Source organism: Aptenodytes forsteri, unplaced genomic scaffold (genome assembly GCF_000699145.1).
Source record: "Aptenodytes forsteri isolate BGI_AS27 unplaced genomic scaffold, ASM69914v1 Scaffold171, whole genome shotgun sequence".
Classification (NCBI taxonomy): Eukaryota; Metazoa; Chordata; class Aves; order Sphenisciformes; family Spheniscidae; genus Aptenodytes; species Aptenodytes forsteri.
Window position 1 is genome coordinate 1,214,825 of NW_008794211.1, and position 22,179 is coordinate 1,237,003.

General features: G+C 34.0%; 1 protein-coding gene across 1 annotated transcript in view; it reads left to right on the top strand.

The window, feature by feature from the left end:
• GRIK2 (glutamate ionotropic receptor kainate type subunit 2) overlaps window positions 1-22,179 on the top strand; it is a 454,779-nt gene that overhangs the window by 302,974 nt on the left and 129,626 nt on the right. The window contains exon 11 of the mRNA XM_009285010.2: window positions 883-1,106. Coding sequence (XP_009283285.1) covers window positions 883-1,106 — 224 coding nt within the window. The remainder of the gene's footprint in view (window positions 1-882; window positions 1,107-22,179) is intronic.

The following is a 22,179-nucleotide window of genomic DNA, read 5'->3' on the forward strand; positions in this document are numbered from 1 at the left end:
GTCACATGGTATGGAATGTCCCTTTGGCCAGTTTGGGTCAGCTGTCCTGGCTGTGCCCCCTCCCAGCTTCTTGGGCACCTCCAGCCTTCTCAGTTGGTAGAGCATGGGAAGCTGAAAAGTCCTTGACTAGTGTAAGCACTACTTAGCAACAACTAAACCATCGGTGTGTTACCAACATTATCCTCATCCTAAATCCAAAACACAGCGCTGTACCAGCTACTTGGGAGGAAATTAACTCTATCCGTGCCGAAACCAGGACAATTTTAAATGCTGCAATTGATTAATAGTCAGTTATCTACAATTTTCATACTGATTTCTCAAAACTAGTAAGGACAGTTGTACTTTGTTAGAACTTACTCCCTGTAGCAACCTTTCAGGTGTAGCACTTCCCATTTTAAAATGTTCTTCATTTTGTACCAATACTTTTATGCTAAAATAAGCAAAACTGCTTCCTGGTCATTTCCCTTCACTTGTACAAGCATATTCACATCTGCTTCACAAATATATTAGCTTCTAAAAAGCATAGTGAAGGAGTGACAAAGAGAAGACATACATTGATATGTACATTTTAAAAAGTTTTAAAAGACACGATAATGGATGTTCATGTTTTCTGCAAAATGCAATATTTTTCTTTGCTTCTATACCTGTAATAGTGTTTTTAATTTTCTCTAAATGCTGCTATGTCAGTTTAACAAACAGGAAGTAGAATAAATCTGTTTCCTTACTTATAGGGAGAAGAGAGTTTTAAATTTCAGCCTACCTAGTAGGTAGTAGAACAAACCCCCTCCATGTAAAGTTTCTGTTTTGCCTAATCTGATTGTCTGCTTCAACCTCTTTCTTCTGACTTATGTCCTGTTTCTCTTTTTGTATTTCTGTTAACAGAAAGCTGACCTTGCAGTTGCACCATTGGCAATTACCTATGTTCGAGAGAAGGTCATCGACTTTTCCAAGCCCTTTATGACTCTTGGAATAAGTATTTTGTACCGCAAGCCCAATGGTACAAACCCGGGCGTCTTCTCCTTCCTGAATCCTCTCTCCCCTGATATCTGGATGTATATTCTGCTGGCTTACTTGGGTGTCAGTTGTGTGCTCTTTGTCATAGCCAGGTAACATGTCAACTTTTGTGATTTTTTTGGCAATTGTTATCATCTTTTTCTTACTAATAATTGTCAAAAGTCACAAAAATTTTCTTACTTTCATACTCCTATATTTTAACTTCATGATGTACAGAAGAATAATTAATGATGAGGGTTCTCACTATTAATTTTCTCCACTGCCATACTAAGTCTCCAGTTTGTTATGTCACTAAGTCTGAGTATGCTAGCTAGATTTCTCCTTTTCTTTACAAATTTAGAGACACTAGAAAGTTAATGAAATATTTTTTCCCAATTGTGCTGTGTTTAGAGAGACAGGGGTTGACATATTTTATTTTGTTAGCCTGATTTCATTTGATGCTATGGTTCTTAATCTCAAATTGAGTACTTAGCTGCCCATGTTAATCCTAGATGTCCAAATTGGGCCTCTACCTGTTACAAAACAAGTTATTTTATGTAGATTAGTATCTTAGAAGTAGGGTAACAATATTTAGTTTTTAATTGTGTGCTAGGTAAAATACCTGAGATACCTCACACAATTAAAGTCCCAGATTGGAATGTATGTGGAAGCATGTTTAGTTGAGTTTTCAGAGTTAAGGAACTCAATACAACAACTGTTAAATTATAAATTGATTTGATATATAGGGCTCACTTTTTTATCTGTTTTCTTCAACACAGACAAGCAGGAAAACATCTTTTGTCAAAAATTCCCATTATATTTACATTTTCCTTGTTAAATAATTAGGACTGACTCCAGATGCTCACAGAAATATAGTCTTACATGTTGTAACTTTGACTTTTGCTGTGACAGCAAAAAAAAAATTCAGGACAGTAAATCAGCGATTCCCGGGGGTGTAAATGTAATGTCTTTTGCAGATTCCTCCTAGTAGTCACTTTTAAATATTTTTTTTTAATCAAATACATATAAACTATATTGGTTTTTATCCCTTTAATAAGATTTATTTTTTTTCTATAGCAATGATTTTAGAAGTGTATGTTTGACTTGATAATGCAATCTCACTTCAGCCCCAAGATTTTTATGATTTCATTCTGTAGTACACAGCAGAATCTTCATATTTTTCTTTTCGTATTGTGCTGTAGTTCATATCAGGGTTCTCCATCTTTCTTTGATACTATCTGTTTCATTTTGGAGAAGTTGTATCTTTCCTCTACTAAGGAGAAACGAAATATTTTTAGAAACCGGTTTAAAAGTAATGTAACAAGATCACCTGTACATAAAGTACATGAGGTAGTGAAGTAATATAGATAGCACTGAAACATACTCTGTAATTAATAACTTTGCTTGGGTGCCTTCTTTAAAAGTCTGCTTTAAAGAGCCAGACTTATGTTGAAAGTTTCTTGAAAGAAGAATAGATTTTAGTGGACTATATAACCAGAGAGTAAACTCATTTCTGAGGTGTTCCTGTTATACAGGTACTACTGAAAGCAGAGGTGAGCATAAATCACAAATGTTGTCTTGTGAAACACCTCATGTAAAATATTTATGTGTATGTCCAAAATTTTTAACCCTATTGTTATCACAGAAGGACATTTTCAGCATGATGCATGGTGCTTTTGGCAGGCAGCTCCCAGTAATGTTAGTAGGAGTTGTATGGCTGAGTTCTTACTTATGCTTTGAAAATGTGTCTTGTCATATTTTGTAGGAAAAATACGTTTTCTTTAAGCCTTTTTTTTAGTTAAGCTACTCAGTCACTTGGTCTCACTAGCAGAACTGGAAGGAATGTTTATTTTTAAACAGAAGCGCCACATAGTAGACCAGTATTGCTGAATTTTTTTTCACTTGTCTGTTTTTGTGACCAGCACCATAAATTCCTTATTATCTTCATTGTAAAGCAATATAAAATACGTTTTATACTGAGCAGAGGAGTTTTGGTTTTTGTAGAGTTGTATAAAATACCTTTTTTAGTTTATATCAGCCATCAGATCTAGAGATTTTCTGTACTTCTTAACTTGTACAATCAAATATTGATATCACATTTAGAAATAAAAGATCTAGGATTATGTGAGACAATCTACAGATTTTATTCATAATGCAGAATGACATAATAGTATGTGATAGTGTCTTCTAACACTATAGTTCATATAGGGAAACAGGTCTAAGTTAAAAAAGTAATCTGCTGAATAATAAAGAGAGAAAAGAACATTATTCAAAAATAAAAGAGCCTTTGGTGAATATAATTCACAAAATGTATCTGTCACCTAAAGGGAGATACTGATAACCGAAGTGTGGTAGTGAAGAGGACTTTGTAGCATAGTGCTGACTATGTATTTTCAGTACAGATTGCACAGCTGATGATGTATTTTTCAGTCCTGGTGTCGTGAGACTGTTGGACTGTATGCCACTAAATTAATAGGTTCCACCTGGAGTGTCTTATTAAGAAGATTTCTATTTCATAACAGTCCTTCCATAATGAATGTTTAACTACCAATGTTTCATAATAATTACAATGTGTTTCATAATAAGGTGTATCTATGTTTGGAGCAGTACTTAGTATGTCTTTTATGATATGATGTTTTGTAATTACAACTCCTCAGAGTATTCAGTGTAGAATATTTATTTTTAGATTTAAACCTCTCATTTTTGTGTCAAATGTTTCATGATTTTATTGTTTTACCATGTCTTCCAAACAGTGTTGGAATGTAAGAGCTTGGTACGTTGAAAGTGGAAAGTACCGTTCTGTTGTGGTACTTGGATTTCACCCATTAACTAGCGGTATGGTCCTATTTAGGGAAAGATGAAGAAATTAGTAAAAGGTTCAAGAATCTTTGAGAGAGCATTGCTGAAAGGACTTTCATAGAGCAACATATTAGGCATAAATGGGGAAAAAAATGTAATATAAATCTTTATTAGTCTTTTCCTTTATTTAAAATTGTTGGATTTTCCTTCCAATTTGAGAACCAGTTATAAAGAGCTGGAATCTTTGCATACTCAACAAGACAAAAAGCTAGGAGAAAGATTTATTTGTTAGCTGGAGGTCTTTTCTGTGTCATTTTCCTCTTGTAGTCCCCCCAAAAATGATGACTCATCTATTTATGTAGGTGTTACAGATTTTGCATTGTGGATAGGATGAACATGTATGTGTTGTACACAGCATTTTCTTTAATTGTCGTTCTTTGTGGGGAATTATGGTAGGCTGTGATTTCTCCATATATATGAAAACCTCTTAATCTTGTTTGTTGTGACTGTTGAATCTAAATAGTTATGGTGGTTAGTCTCCGAAAGTTCCTTTCTTTGTCATACAGGCTGATGACTAATAGATAAACCCAGTCTGCTTGACACTAAGCCTATTACTTTTCTGTGAACTGAGAAAGTCATAGCATTTTTTTCTCTTGTGGCAACAGTAATAGATCTGTTTCTGATGCTAGCCAGCAGTGTCTTTGTGTCACGGCTAGCAGTGTCTTGTGTTGTCTGACATCTTGTTGCGTTCCAATTCCAATATCTTCCCTTTTTGCCTCTGCCTTTACTTGTTTCTTTGATTTAGAATCCCAGTTAAATTCAGAGTTTACATGTGATTAGAAGGGAAACTAAGACTGGATTAAAGTGCGCCAAGCCCTTTCTGGAGATCTGTCAAGTACACAACATTTTCTGATCTGTATAATGAAAAATCTCGATTAGTGGAATTTCTTTTCATTTCTGCCTGTTGGTGCAAACCATTGTTTCGTTTCTAAGAAACATGCTGATTTCTTACAGTGTTGTATACCAACTTCATAGACACATATTGTCCCTTTTTTCCATTAGTCTGTGTATATGAAACAGCTGTGTCCTATTTTTGGTGTCTGCAAAATCTGTGTTGGTAACTGGAGGATACTTCCCATTCTGCATAGGCAATATGAATAAAATCAGTTTCATACTTTTAAAAATGCTAAATATGTTTGATTTACATAGGTCTTCCAATTAATGACTTTCAAAATTAATTTTCAGCTGGCTTTCCTCGTGATTGTATTATATTTTTTGGAGTCTCTTATGTATGATTTTAAACATCCGTGTCTTCATGAATCTTTTCTGGAAACACAGATCAGAGGCAAAACTCCTTAAATATTTTTATCTTATAATTTTCTACCCAATTTACTGGATTTCAAGTTATTCCCTGCTCATTGAAGTATTTCTCTGTGTAGTAAGGTCTGTTTGCTGTGAACGTGTCTGTCATAAAGCAGTTTACTCTTAAGTGACCTATCTTCATAACTGGAAGAAATACACCTGCCTTAGCATGATGCTTCACCTTTACGGATCAGCTGTGAAGCACATAAACTATCCTGGATAAAATGGTCCACTAATGAGCTCTTATGCTTATACTGAGCTGTCTGGAGTATCAGTGAATATTGTGTAAATATACATTAAACTGTGCTCACTGCCTTAATTGCTAATATTGAATCACGAGTTATCATTTTAAAGGGCTTGATTCACCTTTACTTGTACCACATTCTGTATGTTAGGACTTCCTGCTTTTTCCTCCCTTCAGCAGAATTATGCTATCCTACTTCTCGTAAGTCAAGCCCTTGTGCTGGTTTCATCTGTCAAGGCATTTAGTATCAACTATTTTTCCATTTCCTTGTAAGCAGTGATAAAAGCACAATGAACATTACCTCATCACCAAATTATATTTTTCTCTTACCAGCTGTAATAAAACATAATAAAAGAAGACAAGAGTCTTAAAAATGTCTCCACACATTTATCTTAATCTGTTCTCTGTGAAGAAGCTTAGGAATAGCCTGCTGCTTCGGACTTGAACAGACGCCTGAGCATTATCTCTCTCTGGAGTGCATGCATATCCTTTTACATCTCATCAGTCTTCATTTTTATTTCATATTCCTTGATCAGCTGATTTCTGTCCTTGAACTTGTCTGATTTTCAAACTACTCCTTGAAAACTATCTTGATGGAAAGGAATTAATGGCAGAATGAGAGGGAACTACTTTTCTAGTTACTATGGAGCTCTGGTTACTAAATTACTATGTTGATATTTATTCAAGTAGGAAGTTAGCATATTTGCCCTTTATTCTTAACAAGCATTCTTCCTATGAGAATTTTATCTCCTGAGGCCTCCCTAGAGAACTGCAACATATGTTATGAGGTGTTTTCAAGAATGGATTCATCATCCAGTAGGGCAATCCAGATGGCAACCCTGAAATCTGCTTCTCTTACTGTCTTACAGTTTTAAGATAGTTTTGCCTCAGTTGTAATGCAAGTGGGGATATTGTCACTTGACCATAAAATACTGTGCAAATAGACAAGGATAAAAGCATGCCAAAAATTACACACTTTCCAAAACTGTTCCATAACAGTTATTTCAAAGTCACAGATTTTTATTTCTGTTAAACAAAGTTGCGGCTTATGACCTTTAGTTGATTGCTTCCAAAAGATTCAGTATAGTCTCCTTCTTTTCATATAACTTTTCTGGTTGAAAAGCAAATCCTTGTTAATGCTAGAGATCATCTTTATTGTGAACAGAGAGCAACTGTCCCAGCCTCTGGAACACTGGGTTTTTTTGTCAAGTGAAAGAGGCAGATTGCATGACAAGAATTTTTCTCTCTTCGATGGCTTTTCTAGCTTTTTATTAACTGATATGTTTGTGTAGCTATACCAAGAAATCCTAGTGTTAAATGAGAATGTTCTAAAAAGCTTACTTTCTGAACTAAATTTCTTCTCCTTTACATCAGACCTGGAAAATTTTAATTTTAGATTTCTATCATTTAAATAGAATTTCAATAACTGGGGTTAATATAAAGAAGATACCTCAATTATATCTTAATTTTTTGCACTCATAAGTAAATTAAGCAAGTGTTTTTCACTTAGTCTATCCTGCTGTATGTTATAGCAATGAAATTGTACAGTCATCTTGCCTGGACAGCAGTCACTGGAAATGTTGTAAGCAAGACTTGCACATGATATTTCAAATATTCTCAGATATTTCTGAGTATCACTTTTCACAAAATGTGGATGACAGCTTTAAATTGATTAAACAGAATGGGAGTTTACTGTGCTGTATGCCATTAATATTACCATAAATCTGCATAATCTGTAATAGTATTTAAGTTTCATTTTCTGTGGTCAGCACACAGATCTTATGTTCCATCTTTTCTTCTATATAAAAAATGTGAAACATACTGGAATTATAATGCTTTCTTATGGTCATCATCTAAGTATTGTAATTATTTTGAGAAGTTATGACACAGATCACAATCAGTGCTATGAAGTCTAGATGTTGTGGATGAGCATATATGGCTAAAAGAAAGACATGTATAGCAATGAGTTGAACAGCAATCTCTCACTTTGCATCTTGACACTCAGAAAGATGCTTTGATCTCTCTGACCTCCTCCACAAGAGATTTAGCTGGGTTCAGTGTCAGTTTATAGAATCTTTAATACATAAGTAAACAACTCCGTATGGACTCCTCATCCTAACCCCTCAGGATTCTCTTGAATCACTTCTGAATGCTCTCAATCTCCTTCAGCTGTTAAAGAGAGTCAAGAGTATCAAGAGGTCTCCAAATCTACATACAAGCATAGCATCTACATAATAACCTCTATTAGAATACTGTTAGAGATCACAGTAAGAGAAAAATTCTTATCTTTTACTCTTTTTAACATAAATAACCTCCTTAGATTTTAGGGGGAAAAAACAGTACTCTAAAGCCTTGCTATATTGGTGGTAGATCAGTCTGACATCCTGGATACTACTTACCATGCATCAAACCAAAGAAGAAATTACTGCCAGCAAAACAACTGAAATGTTTTAACTGAGGATGGCTGAAGAACTCATAACTCACCTGCCTTAGCAGTCCAAGAGAAGATATAGTACCCCCTCATTGGCTAAATCTCCATATGCACTTTGAAGAAGAAAAATATGCTTACTTCAGCACATGTGGTCAATTCTTGATTCTTCTGTCAATAAACTGATTTTTCTGTATGTGTGTAGGTCTAGCCAAACTTTGTCTTCTGCAGAGTTAAGATGTGTGTAGGGCCTTCTTAGGAAACAAAGCAGTAGGTCTGGTGACTTCTGCCATAAGGAAAACACCTTGTAATATGCATCTGTTTGTAGCACTTGTTCTATCACTATGTTTTATGTTAATTCTTGTTACTTTGTAGATTAACCGAATCAGAAAATGGTTTCCTTTTTTTTTTTTTTTTTTTTTTAAATGAAGAGTATAGTAGTGTCCTTATGCTGTGTAAAATTGAAGATGGGCTAAAAACTCTCTTTCTATCCTTTCTGGTTTGTTGTTTTTTTTTTTTTTTTTCCCCTCATTATTCTGAAAGCTATCACAAGGTTCTTCAATTCATCACTAATTATCCAAAAACTTAGGTATTTTGAATGTCTGAACTGAATCATAACCCTATTCATCCTTAAGGAATTTGGTGTCTCTTATAACCAGCAATTCAGTCTCTTCATTCTCATTTACTTAAGCACCTGCATCCAAAGACAGGAATTAAATTTTTGATAGCTATAGTTAGATCATTATCTCCAATTAGGTGGACAGCTCATTCTGTCTGTACTCATTCTGACTTTACTTTTTAAGCCTTGTTACATATAGGTGTTACATATTTACAAACCTATATTCCCTCTCTATTTTGATGGAACATTGTAACACAGGCTTTTCTAGAGTCTGAGGGGTATTTATGGAAAGTTGTATTAAAACTTATGTTGAGCTATATTTCATACCATGATTTCTCTTGTTTTCAGTTTCCCAATTACATGTTACACTGAATATTTCACTGCCCAAATATGTCAGGATCTTATATATCCTTTTGAATCTTAACAATACCTTGTATCTTAGGATCCAAAGGCTGTTCGCTAAAGCTGTTAGAGAGGATTCAGCTGGATAAACCATTTTTACTAGTAAAATCTCCTAAGTTTTCATTGGTGAATGTCTTCTGAAATAATGAGTTTACTCCCTGGCCGCCTTCCGTTTTGAGTTTTGACTGACTAGAATTGTTCTGTTTGATTCATTCTGTTTCACACCGTTCATTGCTAGACATATGCCTGAATGCCATTCACTGTTTATCTAAATCATTATTTCAAACTGCCTGCTACAGTTTAACAATTGCATTTACATTCCCTTCATCTCTAGAACAAGCCGGGAGATGCCAGAAGGTATTATGCCATGTGTATTGCCATTTCTTTTCACACACATGTAAACCTTGTTCATATATTCATATTTGAGTTTACATGCCCCGTTTTCTGTGACTTTTTTTCACACTATATGACCAAGTTAAAAATATTATAAACATACATACTATGGAATTTGCTTTTGAAACTATCTCAGCAGTCAAAACAGTGACATTGCTCATAAGAAATTGCATTTGTGTTTATGTAATTGGGTTTAACTACAAGTAAGGTAGATCTCCTCTACCTCATTTCGTGTCTTCAAATGCCTTGGGTAAACAACTTCTATAGGTGAGTCAATATCTGAAGACTGTTTTGTCAAGAGTTCTATAACATCACACAAAATAATGTTTCATATCTACCATGGACAGTGATTTGTTAGTCTCTATGTACTGTGTTACCATCCATTAGCAAATAACCCCATAGTACTTGCTGAGAAAGGCAAAAACCAGTCTGAGGAACAATTTTATTTTGTTTTGAAAGATATTCACACTGTGGTAACATATGCACTGGTTCATCTTTATTTTTAACAGCCCTCACTAATTACCAGCACATATAGTACATGAGAAGAATATTGGATTGTTTGTATAAAGTAGTTTGCTTGAAAAAAAGTTGAGAGTCTCCAGAAAAAGTGCTGAACATTCTTTTGATATTAGATAATTTCATTCTGTTTTGTCAAAACATTTTTTTCCCCCAATATGTGACAAGAAAAGGAAAGAAGATGCAAGTCTAGACTTGGCACTTTGTAAATTTATTTAGCAAATCATAGCATGGAATAATGTTAAATGTGCCTAAAGAGAAGGGTTCCTCTACGGATGAATCTGAGTGTTTTCAAGCTAAAATGATGCTTTTGAGAAGTGTCTCATATTTTTGGAGGTAGGGGGAAGGAGGCTTATTTGCTGTATTTTGGGTTTTTTTTGCATGTGTTTTACTCTGGCATGCATAGTATTAGCAGGGAGAAGGAAATTGTAACTCTCACCATAATGCATAGCAGCAGTTTTCTCATGAGATGTGCAAAACCATGTAGTCCTCCAACCTAAAGAATCTAGTGGAATGGGAATAGAGTCAATAAGAAACCAAGAAGGTACCACAGTGCTATCAAAAGATTTTAATAATTGGATACAAGTGGTAACTTGAAAGTGTGCAAGTTAACTGGTTGACTCCTTTACCATTAGCATCAGTGACTGAATTTACAGATTGCCTGATATATCAGAAGATGAATTCAACCAGCAGCTGAGCTGTTGTTTTCTTTTCCCAAAAATCAAAACAGAAAAGCTAATGTAGGTGATATTTTATTTATTGAAGTCATTTCACACATGCATCCTGCTTTAAACACCTTGACTTAAAAGTGAAAGTTTTCCTCAAGAAAAATGTAGGGGTTATAGTGATAGGATGGAAAATGGAATGTTAGCAGTCATGATTTCTATTTACCCTGCTTCTGGAGGGCCCAGAAACATATAATACTATTGAGCAAAAATGTCTGTAAGGATTGAAAGGCAGTTTTTTTGCTTAATGAGCCAAACATATGAAAATGAGCGTTATTTGTTTGCTAAATATGTGGGCCCATATGCAATGAATTTCTTTATATAATCTAAATGAAGAGAGAGACATAAACCATTGTAAGCAAAGCCAATATGATATGATGGTTTTTAACCTTGTAGAAAATCCTAGCTAAAGATGTTCAGAGGAAGAACAGTTTCTGTAGGATAGTATTTTGGAGTACTTTGAATTCTTTGGTTTCAGGATTACTTGAAGGATAGGAAAACCTGGGTAATGAAAGGATTTTATGGATTTTACTCTTATTGTCTAAAACAGACCTTGTATTGTTGTGTAATGTTAATGATACAGACACAGTATCTTTTAGATATTTGTAACTGAATAGTCAAATGTCCAGTTATTTGGAGTCGTATAAAATGTTTGTTAAAATGTAAGGTTTTTTTTTAATTTAAGTATCAGTTTCTGACTTCAGAACTGGAAATAATTTATTTTCTGCAAATTTAGCTAAAACCGTATTTCCTAAATTCCTAAATGATCATTATGCATTGTATTCTGAAAATATGTAAATAGAACTACATTGGAGGAAAAACAAAACAGAAAAAGAAAACCCAGAAACAAAATAAACTTACCAGAACCTTACCTCTTGGAAAGATAGAACATTTCTTTCTTGGAGGAAAAAAATATTAGACTTGGGTCGTGGTTAAATATTATACTTCAAAACAGAAGCATATCTTTAAAAGAAATAAGGACATAAATAGGGAATTTTTCTTGACTTTAAGTGTTATTCAATATCTGGAGAAAAGTAAGATTGTTCCCTATAAGTTCCTGTAGGCAGAAATATGAGAATTATTTATCTCCTGCTTATCGTTCTGATTTAGCTGTTAGCCAGAAGTTTACCTGGCTTATGCAAGCCTCCAGTCTCTAGCTCATTAGAGAGTAGGAGTCATTTAAGCACCAACAGGGCTTGACCAGAAATCAGTTTGAAAAAAGAAGTATGGTAATCGTTTTTGATGCTGAAACTAAATCAGTAGTGTGTCCTCCAAGCATTTCCGTTTTATTTGTGGAATTCACCCTGTGTTAATTCTAATGATGGTGAAATTGCTTTAGTGTAAAGCTAATCATGCATTTTCAGACTTAAGAACAAAGGTGAGCACCTTTTTGTTTTTATTATAGTATTATCAGAAGTTCTGTCTTTAGCAACAAAAGTATAATTCTTACAGGGAACTAATTATTCAATATTGAAAATTTTCAGCATCATAGTTAAAAATCCCACGTCAGCTATGGGATATAATTGATTTTACTAGAAAATAATGAACCTTTAAAATATCAAAATATTCATCATTAATCATTCTTACGGCATGTCAGAGAGGAGTTTAAATATAAGTAATTTTTATTAAACAGGCCTGTTCTGGCACTTCGCTCTCATTATACTGTTTTGTTTTGTTTTGTTTTGTTTTGTTTTGTTTTGTTTTGTGTGGCCGTTAGATGCGTGTGGCACCTGCATTTGCCAATTAGGACTTGCCTAAAGACTTTACAGCAGATAGCCTCTAGCTGCGAGAACCATGAAGGCAATGTTACTTCAGCTTGATGGGATCATTCATATAATTTCACCAGACTAAAGATAGCAAACCACCTAGAGCTACTGCCTCTTTCCATTTCAGTTTCCTTCCTCAACTATGTGGAGCAGTAATGCTGCATGGAAAACTTTTCATGGGGTAAATAGTGAGGTGTTAGACAGCAGAATAAGGTTATACAGTTTCTTTCCATTCTCCCAGATCTTTAAAGAAGTTCTTGTCCTTTCCCATGAGAAATAGCTTTAGCTTTACACAGAATAGGATGCCTATTTGCTATTAACTTATTTGTTTTGTAGAAGTAGAGATACAGTGTTTCTCTACCAGAGCACCATCACCAATGATGTGACAGTTTTCAGGTACTACAGCAATTAGTTCATGTTCTGGAGCAGGTTTCTTGGTAGATATTTTGGACTGAACATTAGAAAGGTTTATAGTGTAATGCAGGTTCAGGGAAGTTCCTGTGAAAGAATTCCACCGCTTAGAAAATTCTCTGGTTTTGTGGCTGACACAATGTAACCAATAAGCCCTGTCCAGAAGAAAAATGGAAGCAGTTAGCAGAATTTTGTACATTGCACTGCTTTTCTGTGCTCACAGAGCATAGCACAGTTAATGTCAAGTTGCAAAAATATCTGAAAAAGGCTTTTAATTAGTCATATTTATCCTCCACACACTTCTCTCTCTTACTTTCTCTCTCTTGCTCTCCCCTTCTTCTAAACGGGCATGTTAGAGAGTGAGTAGTTAATCATGTCAAAATCCTGGTCAGCGTGCCCTTCATTTACTGGAATGAAAGGAATTTTCACCTTGCTTCAAATGTAACTGTAATTAGATAAAGTTACTAGGTAGATGGATACAAGAGGCTACTCATATCTTTCTGTTCTGCTGCTGCTAGAAGCCCAATTCCACCTCCAGCTTAAATGTCAATGGGGATTGTTAATGTTTGTAACACCTTCCTCATCATCCCGACTTTCATACTGTAGTCATTTGTGCCTTTCATCTCCACAGGTGAAGGCAGTGGAGATTTCTGGGTGGTATGGAAGCTTAATTGGGCTTTCTTGTAACACAGGACAGCTTTCAGAGAGCATTTCCAAGCAGGGTCATGTCTTGTTGTTACATAACAAAATACCAAATGCTTGCTTTGAAGAGTTCACAGTTCAGAAGGAGTAGTTAAATAGTTTAAGTAGTAAAATAGGATGAAAATTTCTATGCGGTGTGAAGAAAATGAAGTGAAAAATGAGTACATTTCCTAAGTAGTCAGGTTCAGCAGTCATAGTTCATCAGCTACCTAGGCAGGACCACATTTCAATTTACTGTGTACATTATAAAGCAAGTGAAATTCGAGGAGGATTTTGAAAGACAGGTATTGATTTTGGCCTTGAGGTTTTTCTCACATGAAGTCTGGATGAGATTCAAATGGCACTGGTGGAATAGCTGCACAGGTTAGCATATGGTAATGACATTAAAATCACTTCCAAGTTTGTCTTTCTCTTGGGGAAGAGCAGTGGATATGAGGAACAAATAAAGAAAAAAAATCTTAACAGTTACATTTCAGATTAATTTGTGTGGAAAGGGATGTGTTTGTAAGTATTGAAACTTGATGGAAAGCCGTGCCGATACATGGGACAGGAGCATGCACTAACTGGCTTTACAGAAACATACAAGTTGCCCATAGGTACTTTATCACATACACAAGATCCCTGAAGATATCTTGAAAATATTGGGAAATCAGAAAATTCTGAGACATTGGTGTTTAGGCAGGTGAATCTCTCTGATGTTGTTTAAGTCACAAACATTTGTTTTGGCAATCTGGTCAGAGGGAAGATAATAGATTAGATTCAGGTAGGCCATGTGGTACTAGAAGCAGTACATTTGAGTCAAATGACAGGGTTAAATACAGAATAAAGACAAGTTAGTGGTCCTCGGTAATGAAAAAGTGAGTGTAATTGTCCTTCCTCAGGAAAAAAGAGAGAAAAAAGAGTATCCACAGTCTATTTCTGTAGAAAAGAATGACTTACTGCATATATCCAGAAGCAGTTTGGATCTAGTTCCTACATTGTTGAAATACTACTTCTAGAATCACAATTTCTTGGAAACATAGTCTGGAAGAAATCCTGAGCTGAGGCAAGACCTGATATACTCAGCACCCTGACAAGGTTTTATCGAATTGGAGAGGTGGAGGGGTGAATTCCAGCTCATTGATAGCGCTATGAAGGATGTGCATGAGTGGTGAGCATGTGAGGGTGGGAGTTCCTGACTGTCAGTGCTATCAATGAAAGAAGCACTGGTATCTTGTTAGTATCCAGCTGATTGTTTTATAGGTAGTTCATATCCAGGCTTCAGTTTTTTGTTTAAAGGTGCGAGAAAGGTTTCTAGATTACAGAAGTAAAAAAAAAAAGCTTCAAGTGTTTATCCACCATCAGGATGTGGAGCTGCAATTCAGCAGAGTCCCTGTGCTCACACAGACCTTGGAGGTACTCAAGTAGACCCTTGTAATTCAGTTGAAGTTACTTGCAAACTTAAAATGAGTCATGCGTTTGAATTCCTTTAACCATGGTCTTTCCTGAAGAAAGCCTGTGTGTTCCATTAGCAGTAACTGAAATATTCGTACAATTATTAGTACAGTTGAGAATTGTAATGGAATAATCAGAAAGGATGAAACATTTTGTAATCAAATGTCAACTTGTATAAGACAGTAAGTGATTGTCCTATCATGTTCCTGAGAAGTCAATGTGAAAGCTTTCACTGATTTTGATAGTAGCACAGTGGATCCCAAAGGATATGTATATACTTTTCAAGAGCTAGGGTCCAGGGCTTGCTTTCTGGCCCAGAGGACAAGTGACATGGCGTGGCCTATGTTTCATATGACTGAATGCTCCATCATCCCAGTTATTACACCCACAGTGCTTACCAGCACCTCCTGTCTCTCTGAACCACATTTGGGCATTATCTGAGAGTAGCATAGGCCAAAACTATGAATGGGAATGTGCTAACAAGTAAAGTGTATGGATGACTGCATGCTATTGCTGAAACCTGAGTCCTTCCCTTCACTTACTGATATAGATATAACCACAGAAACTCATAGAATTATTTGGATTCCTATTTATAGTAATTTTTTGACAAGACTTTAATCAAGTATTTCAAATACAGAATTATGTCTTTTCCATAATATAAGCAAATTCATAAAAAATTAATTTATGACTACTTAAAAAAGAATCAGCTTAGGTTTTGGGTGAATTTTGGTAAACCTGTAGAAAAGTCCCAAATCTGAAAGCTATTCTATTCCTTTAGAAGGCCGTTAGGAGTCACAGGCCAGCAAAAGGCAACCTTATGTGCCTTACAAATCCAACTATGGATTTTCTTTTAAGTCAGTGTATCTATTTATTTACTTATTTCACATAAGATCGAAGATTTCAGTTCATCAAGCTTTACCAAGTTGTCTTAAATTTTAAGCATGTGATTGCTCTGTTTAGATTGATGAGAATAGTAACATTTCCAAAATAAAATATGTTTAAAAAACATGTTGAATTGCACAGAGGTTCTCACATAGTCTTGCATTTACTCAGGAAAATATTTACTTGGTCAAGAATTTGTCTATTTGACAACTCTGTGGATTTTGGCGATGTCCTTAATGTGCCGATAGTAAAAAAGAAAAGGATTTGATTCTTATTTTTTTTTTAAAAAAACACCACAAAATACAATTCTCCAGGTCTAAATTTGTGATGACAAAACTTTTTCTTTTTAGTATCAGTGCCATGTAAGTGCAAAAAACACTCGCTATAAATAAACACTCCAAAATACTCCACATGACCCCATATTACCACAATTAAATTTTGTAAAATTTACTGATTTTATTTAAAGGACATTCTATTTTGACAATTTTAAATACTTAAAGAAACAAGATGTTGCTCTTGGAAATATTTTAATGGTTTATTCTGTATGTAAAAATCACATCCACTGATATTTTATTAGGTAGTGACTCTAGTGTAATCATTTTCTTATTCCTGTCATTCTGACGGGTGACATTTAATGTACGGTGAAGGGCAACAATGAATTATTATGCACTCTAAACTAGATAACTCCTTTGTTGTGATGCTCAATGTTAAACTAATCTGCCGTCAAGAAGGCTGTTGCAATATTGAATAGAAATGCCAAATTTGTTGTACAATCTTAGAATGAGCTCACCCCATCTTTTTTTAAGAAGTCCGTTTTTGCATTGCAAAATATGATTTCACACTTCATTATGCGCCTTAGGAGGTCCTCTGCAGTATTTTACTTCTTACCTCAAACTTGTGTCACTCTTGAATGTATTGAGGAAGTCAAATAAGTGCTTCACTTTTAAAAGAGGGAGCATCTGAATTTCTCATGTACTCTTGTTACTTATATTGTTTTATTCTTTTAAAGAGAAATACTGATTAACTTATTTATATTACTAATATAGAATGGAGTATCACTGTTGTATATTATTAATTTACTGTCTTATCTATAGATATAGAATAACCATTGTAAAAATTTTGTTTAGGCCAAGATAGTAAGATCTTCAAGTCAATAGTGCATATGAGTCCCTTATTATTGCAAACATGCCAGTGATTCAGCTCTAAAACTTTAACAGCAATCAACAGTATAAGCAACTTTGCAAGGTCCAATACAGTATTACACAGTGTTGTATTAAACTACGCTAAACACTTGCTGGCCACTTTTCCTAATAACACATATTTGGAGATATAGACAAATATAAGATATGATATCATAATGTTTAAGACTTAAAAGTAATCTTACAGATACAGTGGCTGGTATGTGTTTTTATTAAAAAAATAATTAAATGACAAATGAACGCAATGCCTGTGCAGCTCCTATCTTCTACATAGGATGTTGAGATTCCTTGAGGTAAGAAGACTGACTAAATGTAATCTTTGAAGATGTGTCAGCTTGAGAAGTATTTTGGTAAACTAGTTTCTGAGAACTCAGCCCACCCTTGCCAAAATTTGTTTCAGTTTAGGAACACTACAAAACTCGGTGAAGTACATGACAGTAATAGTACAGGGGTTTTTAGGTTATAGACCTATAATACAAGCACCAACATTCTCCAGACAAAATGAGGTGAATCATATTGATAGTAAAGTTTACATATTTTTGTTATTTCTTATGTAGAATATATTAATTTTTTCCTGAAACATGAAAGTCTATTTTTTTTTATAATGTGGCAGAGCATGGGGTAAATATCCACATGTGTCATTTCAAACTGTTGAACTAAGATATTGCTAACATTTTGCTACTGCACACTGTGCAAATTCTTTGAATATGCTTATATCAGCAGATACAGATTTGCTGATTTTCTTTGATAATAACTTCTGAGTTCCAGATCAGAACTTCAGTTTCTAGGATTTATTAAAACCTTGAAGGTGTGTTTTTGGGGGTATATAAGAGAATCCATGCTAAAATTACTCTTCAGTAGATTTGACAGTCTACCTGTAGGAGGAGATCAATGAATATAGTAGGAGTGAGGCAAGTTATTTTATATATTCAATTACATATTAAACTTAGGCATTTCTTAAAGAGAAAACTCTTCAAAAAAAAAAGTAATGGGTTTTTTTTTGTTGCCACATGACAGAAAGATAACTACTGTTGTTCAAATATTTGCAATTTTATTACAATTAAAAATCCAACTATTTCTTAGTTTGTGCTAAAATAATGAAAATTTTACTACATAAAAAAAATTCCTTTTTAAAACAGTAAAACTGTTCAGATTTGACTACAGGACCATATGAGCAGAAATGATGAAATTATAGGGAAGAGAGAATTATGTGGAGAAGATAAATCATACTTTCCTATTTACCCTTTTTCAGAATGCAGAAAAGGAAGGAACGTTAAATCAAATTGAAAGTAACAAATTTAAAACAGAAAAGAGAATTTAATTAATTTTTTTGTAAATTGATAATTAACCTCTGGAACTTTTCTCAGATCAAAATAAAAAATGAGTGCTTTGTAATAAAGCTATAATAATTAAAAATGCAAGTGCATCTGAGGTAATGCTTCATGTGTAAAGCAACTGGTGGAGATTATAAAGAAACTTTCCCTGTAGTGTGTGGGCAATTTTCAGTTTTGTTATAGTTTTTGACTTTCAATTTTTTTGCAACTTCATATGAAAAGCTAGTACTATAATAGTCAGAAACAGAATATGTTTTTGTAGTAACTTTCATTATTTGTTTTCCCTAGTCCAGAGAGCAGTAGAGTTGAGAAAAAAAAAATCATTCATATGTGTGGAAAATAGCAGGCATCATGAATTTCTCATGTTAATAATTACTCTGCTCCTTTAAAAATAACATTCCTACTGATTATGGCAATTTTAGTGAAATAATAAATCTACCTCATAGATGGTGCTGTGTAATGTCACGTTATTTCATGTTCTATGCATTTCATTAACCTGTTTACAATGTCTGTTGTGTAAATTCTTTGTGTATCAGATGAATCCACAGTTTAATTCATAGATTTGGGAAATATTACTGCAGACTATAGGTCTATTACAGTGTCCACTGAAGATCATGGAAAATATTTCCATCAACTTCTGTAGACATCAGCTAAGGTCCATTTGAACATATAAAGCAGCAAAGATAACATGGAATGCAGCTAAGTAGAAGAAAATGATAATTCAATGAGGTGAACACATACAGGGTGAAATGTTCTTCTGAGCTTATTGAGTTAGTATTTGAAGCAATGGTGAAAAATATGGCCTTGAATTTGGGCCTTTATGAATGTTACTGGCATCATGACCATTATGAAACAAAAGCTGCAACTGTCATCTAAGTTGGTTCAGAATATGCACCTGAATATTTATTTTATTGTAGTAAGTGACAATTAGGTAAGTTTTTCCCTACTTCCCTGTTAATTCCTGGTTTGCAAATTTATGTCTAGCAGTTCAATTAGGTTAAATGGCATGTGTTGAGACTGAAAACTGTTGTTGATTAAAATAATTTATAAATCATGACAAACAGAGTGGTAAACAGGTAGTCTTTCACTCTTGTGAAAAAGAAATTTCAAGAATCATAAACATTTTGGTTAATGCATTTGTCAGTTGAAGACACCAATGTAAAAAAAAAAAAAATAGTAAACAGGTAGAGTCTTTCACTTGTGAAAAAGAAATTTCAAGAATCATAAACATTTTGGTTAATGCATTTGTCAGTTGAAGACACCAATGTAAAAAAAAAAAAAATACATTAATGATGTTCGAGCAGTTTTAACTATAATAATAATAATTGTCACCCTTTTTTTTTTTAAGTCCAAAGATCAGAAAAACTTTGTGCATAGGTATCTTTAAAAGTGTCTCTACCTGTTTACTGTGCTGTCATTATTAAAAACCACACAAACAAATATTATTCTACTTTTATTTATTGTATGTAATTTTGACATTCAGTTTTAAAAAGGCATAAAAATGCACATAAAATAATTGGTGCACATAACTAATCATAAAAGTTAATGTGATAGTATATATTTTATATGATAACTAGTAATTTTGTGTAAATTAAGCATATATTTATCCATATATTTTCTTTGACTATGTAGATTCAGTAAAAGTTAGTGCCTATAAATTTAAAATATTGCTAGGGGCAATCCAGATATGAATTTGCTATGTCTCATGCAGTCTTACATTATACTAAATGGTGACATAAAAGCAAATATGTTTAGTTAAATTGTTAGTGACATCCTTTCCTTTGATTGAGAATATCTCATAAAGTCAAAATGTGGCTTAGTTGTTTGATGCTTACAATAATACTGCTTGGATTTTCACACAATTAAGCCAAGAAAATCCATTGGAACACTCAGTTCTCTGCATTTTTTTTTTTTTTCAGTTGATTAAAATTCAAACATCTTTTTTCAGGTCAAAAAAGATCAGTACACTAGTTTAACCACTGGTTTTTGGTTTTGTTTTAAAGAACAGCAAGAAAAGAGAGTTTGTGGTCAGGTGAAAATTATTTTGCTGAATTGCCTAATGTGTTATGACTGCTTCATTTACAGAAAACAATACTGTTCTTTTGCATGAACTTTTTCCTGCTTCATTCTCAAATTTAAAGCCACTCTGCCATCAAGGATGTATGTGTAAGAACTTGCTTTATAGCAGGGCAAAATTATTCATTCATAATATAAAGCAATTTAAACCTGGATGGATGAATTGTAGTGTTATGTCCAAGTGAGCTACAGTAAGATTTGGGTCCATTCTGTCAGTCCTTAATCAAAGAAGCATGGATAAAGTAGTGGTAGTTTCTCCTTAGCCAATGATTTTAATCTCTATTTATTACTTAATGAAAGTTTGGGGGTTTTTTTGGAAGGATAAACCAAAATGAATTACATGTGTATTTCTAGAGGGAGAATACGACTTGCAGATTAAGTTATTGCAGTTGAACTCGGCTGAAAGTGCAGTGTGTTGGAAGTACATTACATATTAAGTTTGTTCAGGAAGGTCTGCTCTTAAGTAATGTATCCAAACCAAAACAGCAAATTTTTGACTTTTAGTCTTTTTCTTTAAAATTCTGAAGCAGGGATATTTTGCATTTGAAAATGAATAAGAAAGAAATATAATCAGTAAACTTAGCCTTTATGTCTTCCTTACTGTCTGTTTTCATTTTTGTGACTAATCTATGCTCTAAAACTAAAAATCAGGTTGAATCTTTTGAGAAATATTTTTGACAATATAGTAAACCTTTTTATAATTCTGAACAGTTCTTCCTTGTTTATAGTGAAAAGAAAATGTTTTGTTTGAAGTTTTAAAGTGTGGAGTCAAATTAAATTTTTTTAAACAAGTATTTGAAAGCCTCTATTTCTCTAGTTGCCAGCTTCCTCTTGTTTGATTGTAAAATACGAAAAACTAGTTCTGTTTCATGTAGGTAGCCAATAATTGCTCAGGCAAAGTTGAAAGGAATAGGCAGTATTGCTTGAGCTGCTTCATTTTACTGATGTTATCAGATATAAAAGGAAAAGAGAAATCTTGCATTGCCTAAGACTCTGAGGAATTCTATAGCTGAATGAGTGTTAAGATACGATTAAGCAGGATTCTTAAGAGCATGAACTAGAAGTGATTTGTTTTTTCAGTTTTCTCAAGAGATCTAGTGATCATGCATTACTGATATTGGTTGTTGCTTGACTTAATAATAGAATTAATTATGGCCCTTTTCACTTTCTTTCTGCTTCTCAAAACTTGAAAGAATCATTGCTATTCGTAGTAGCTTTAGATTCGATCACCCCTGTTGAATAAACATAACGGCCAGAACAAAGCTACCAAATGTGTTCTCAGCTTAACTAGGAGTGGCTACATGAACTGCACTGCAATTTAATTATTTTTTTCATTGTAAACAAAACTACTAGACATTGTGAACACAACTACTAGTAAAATGAAGGCAAGATGAGTTTGGCATGATAACAACGTCATTGCTAATGATTTCTACAACTTCTGTAGTTGAATTGAATTGAAGAAAACAATGCCAGCAATTCCAATAATATAAAAAGAGAACGTTCAGAATGTATACATGTGCAATCCTTGCCTTTTCCAAGTTTATTGTAATTGTAATTGTAATTCTTACTCAGGTATAATTGAGTCACCCAGAGAGAACCTAGAGCAATAATTACTATGCTCCAGTGCGTTCCTGCCGGTGTTTCCTTTCTCCTACAACTGAGTTGAAATTAGTTCTGCAGTCTGTTGGTGGCTGCAATAACAATCCATAACAAAGTACATCCAGCAGGAATATACTTCCTGGAGCCTAAGCTGTGTCAATAGCAAAAAACTTCTCTTGAGCAGGCTATAGGTACCCAGACAATACAGAGAATCTGCGCTGAAACAAAAAAAAACACCCCCCCCCCGCAAAATTATCTTTTTCCCATTGCAAGAAGGAGGTATTCCTATGCTACT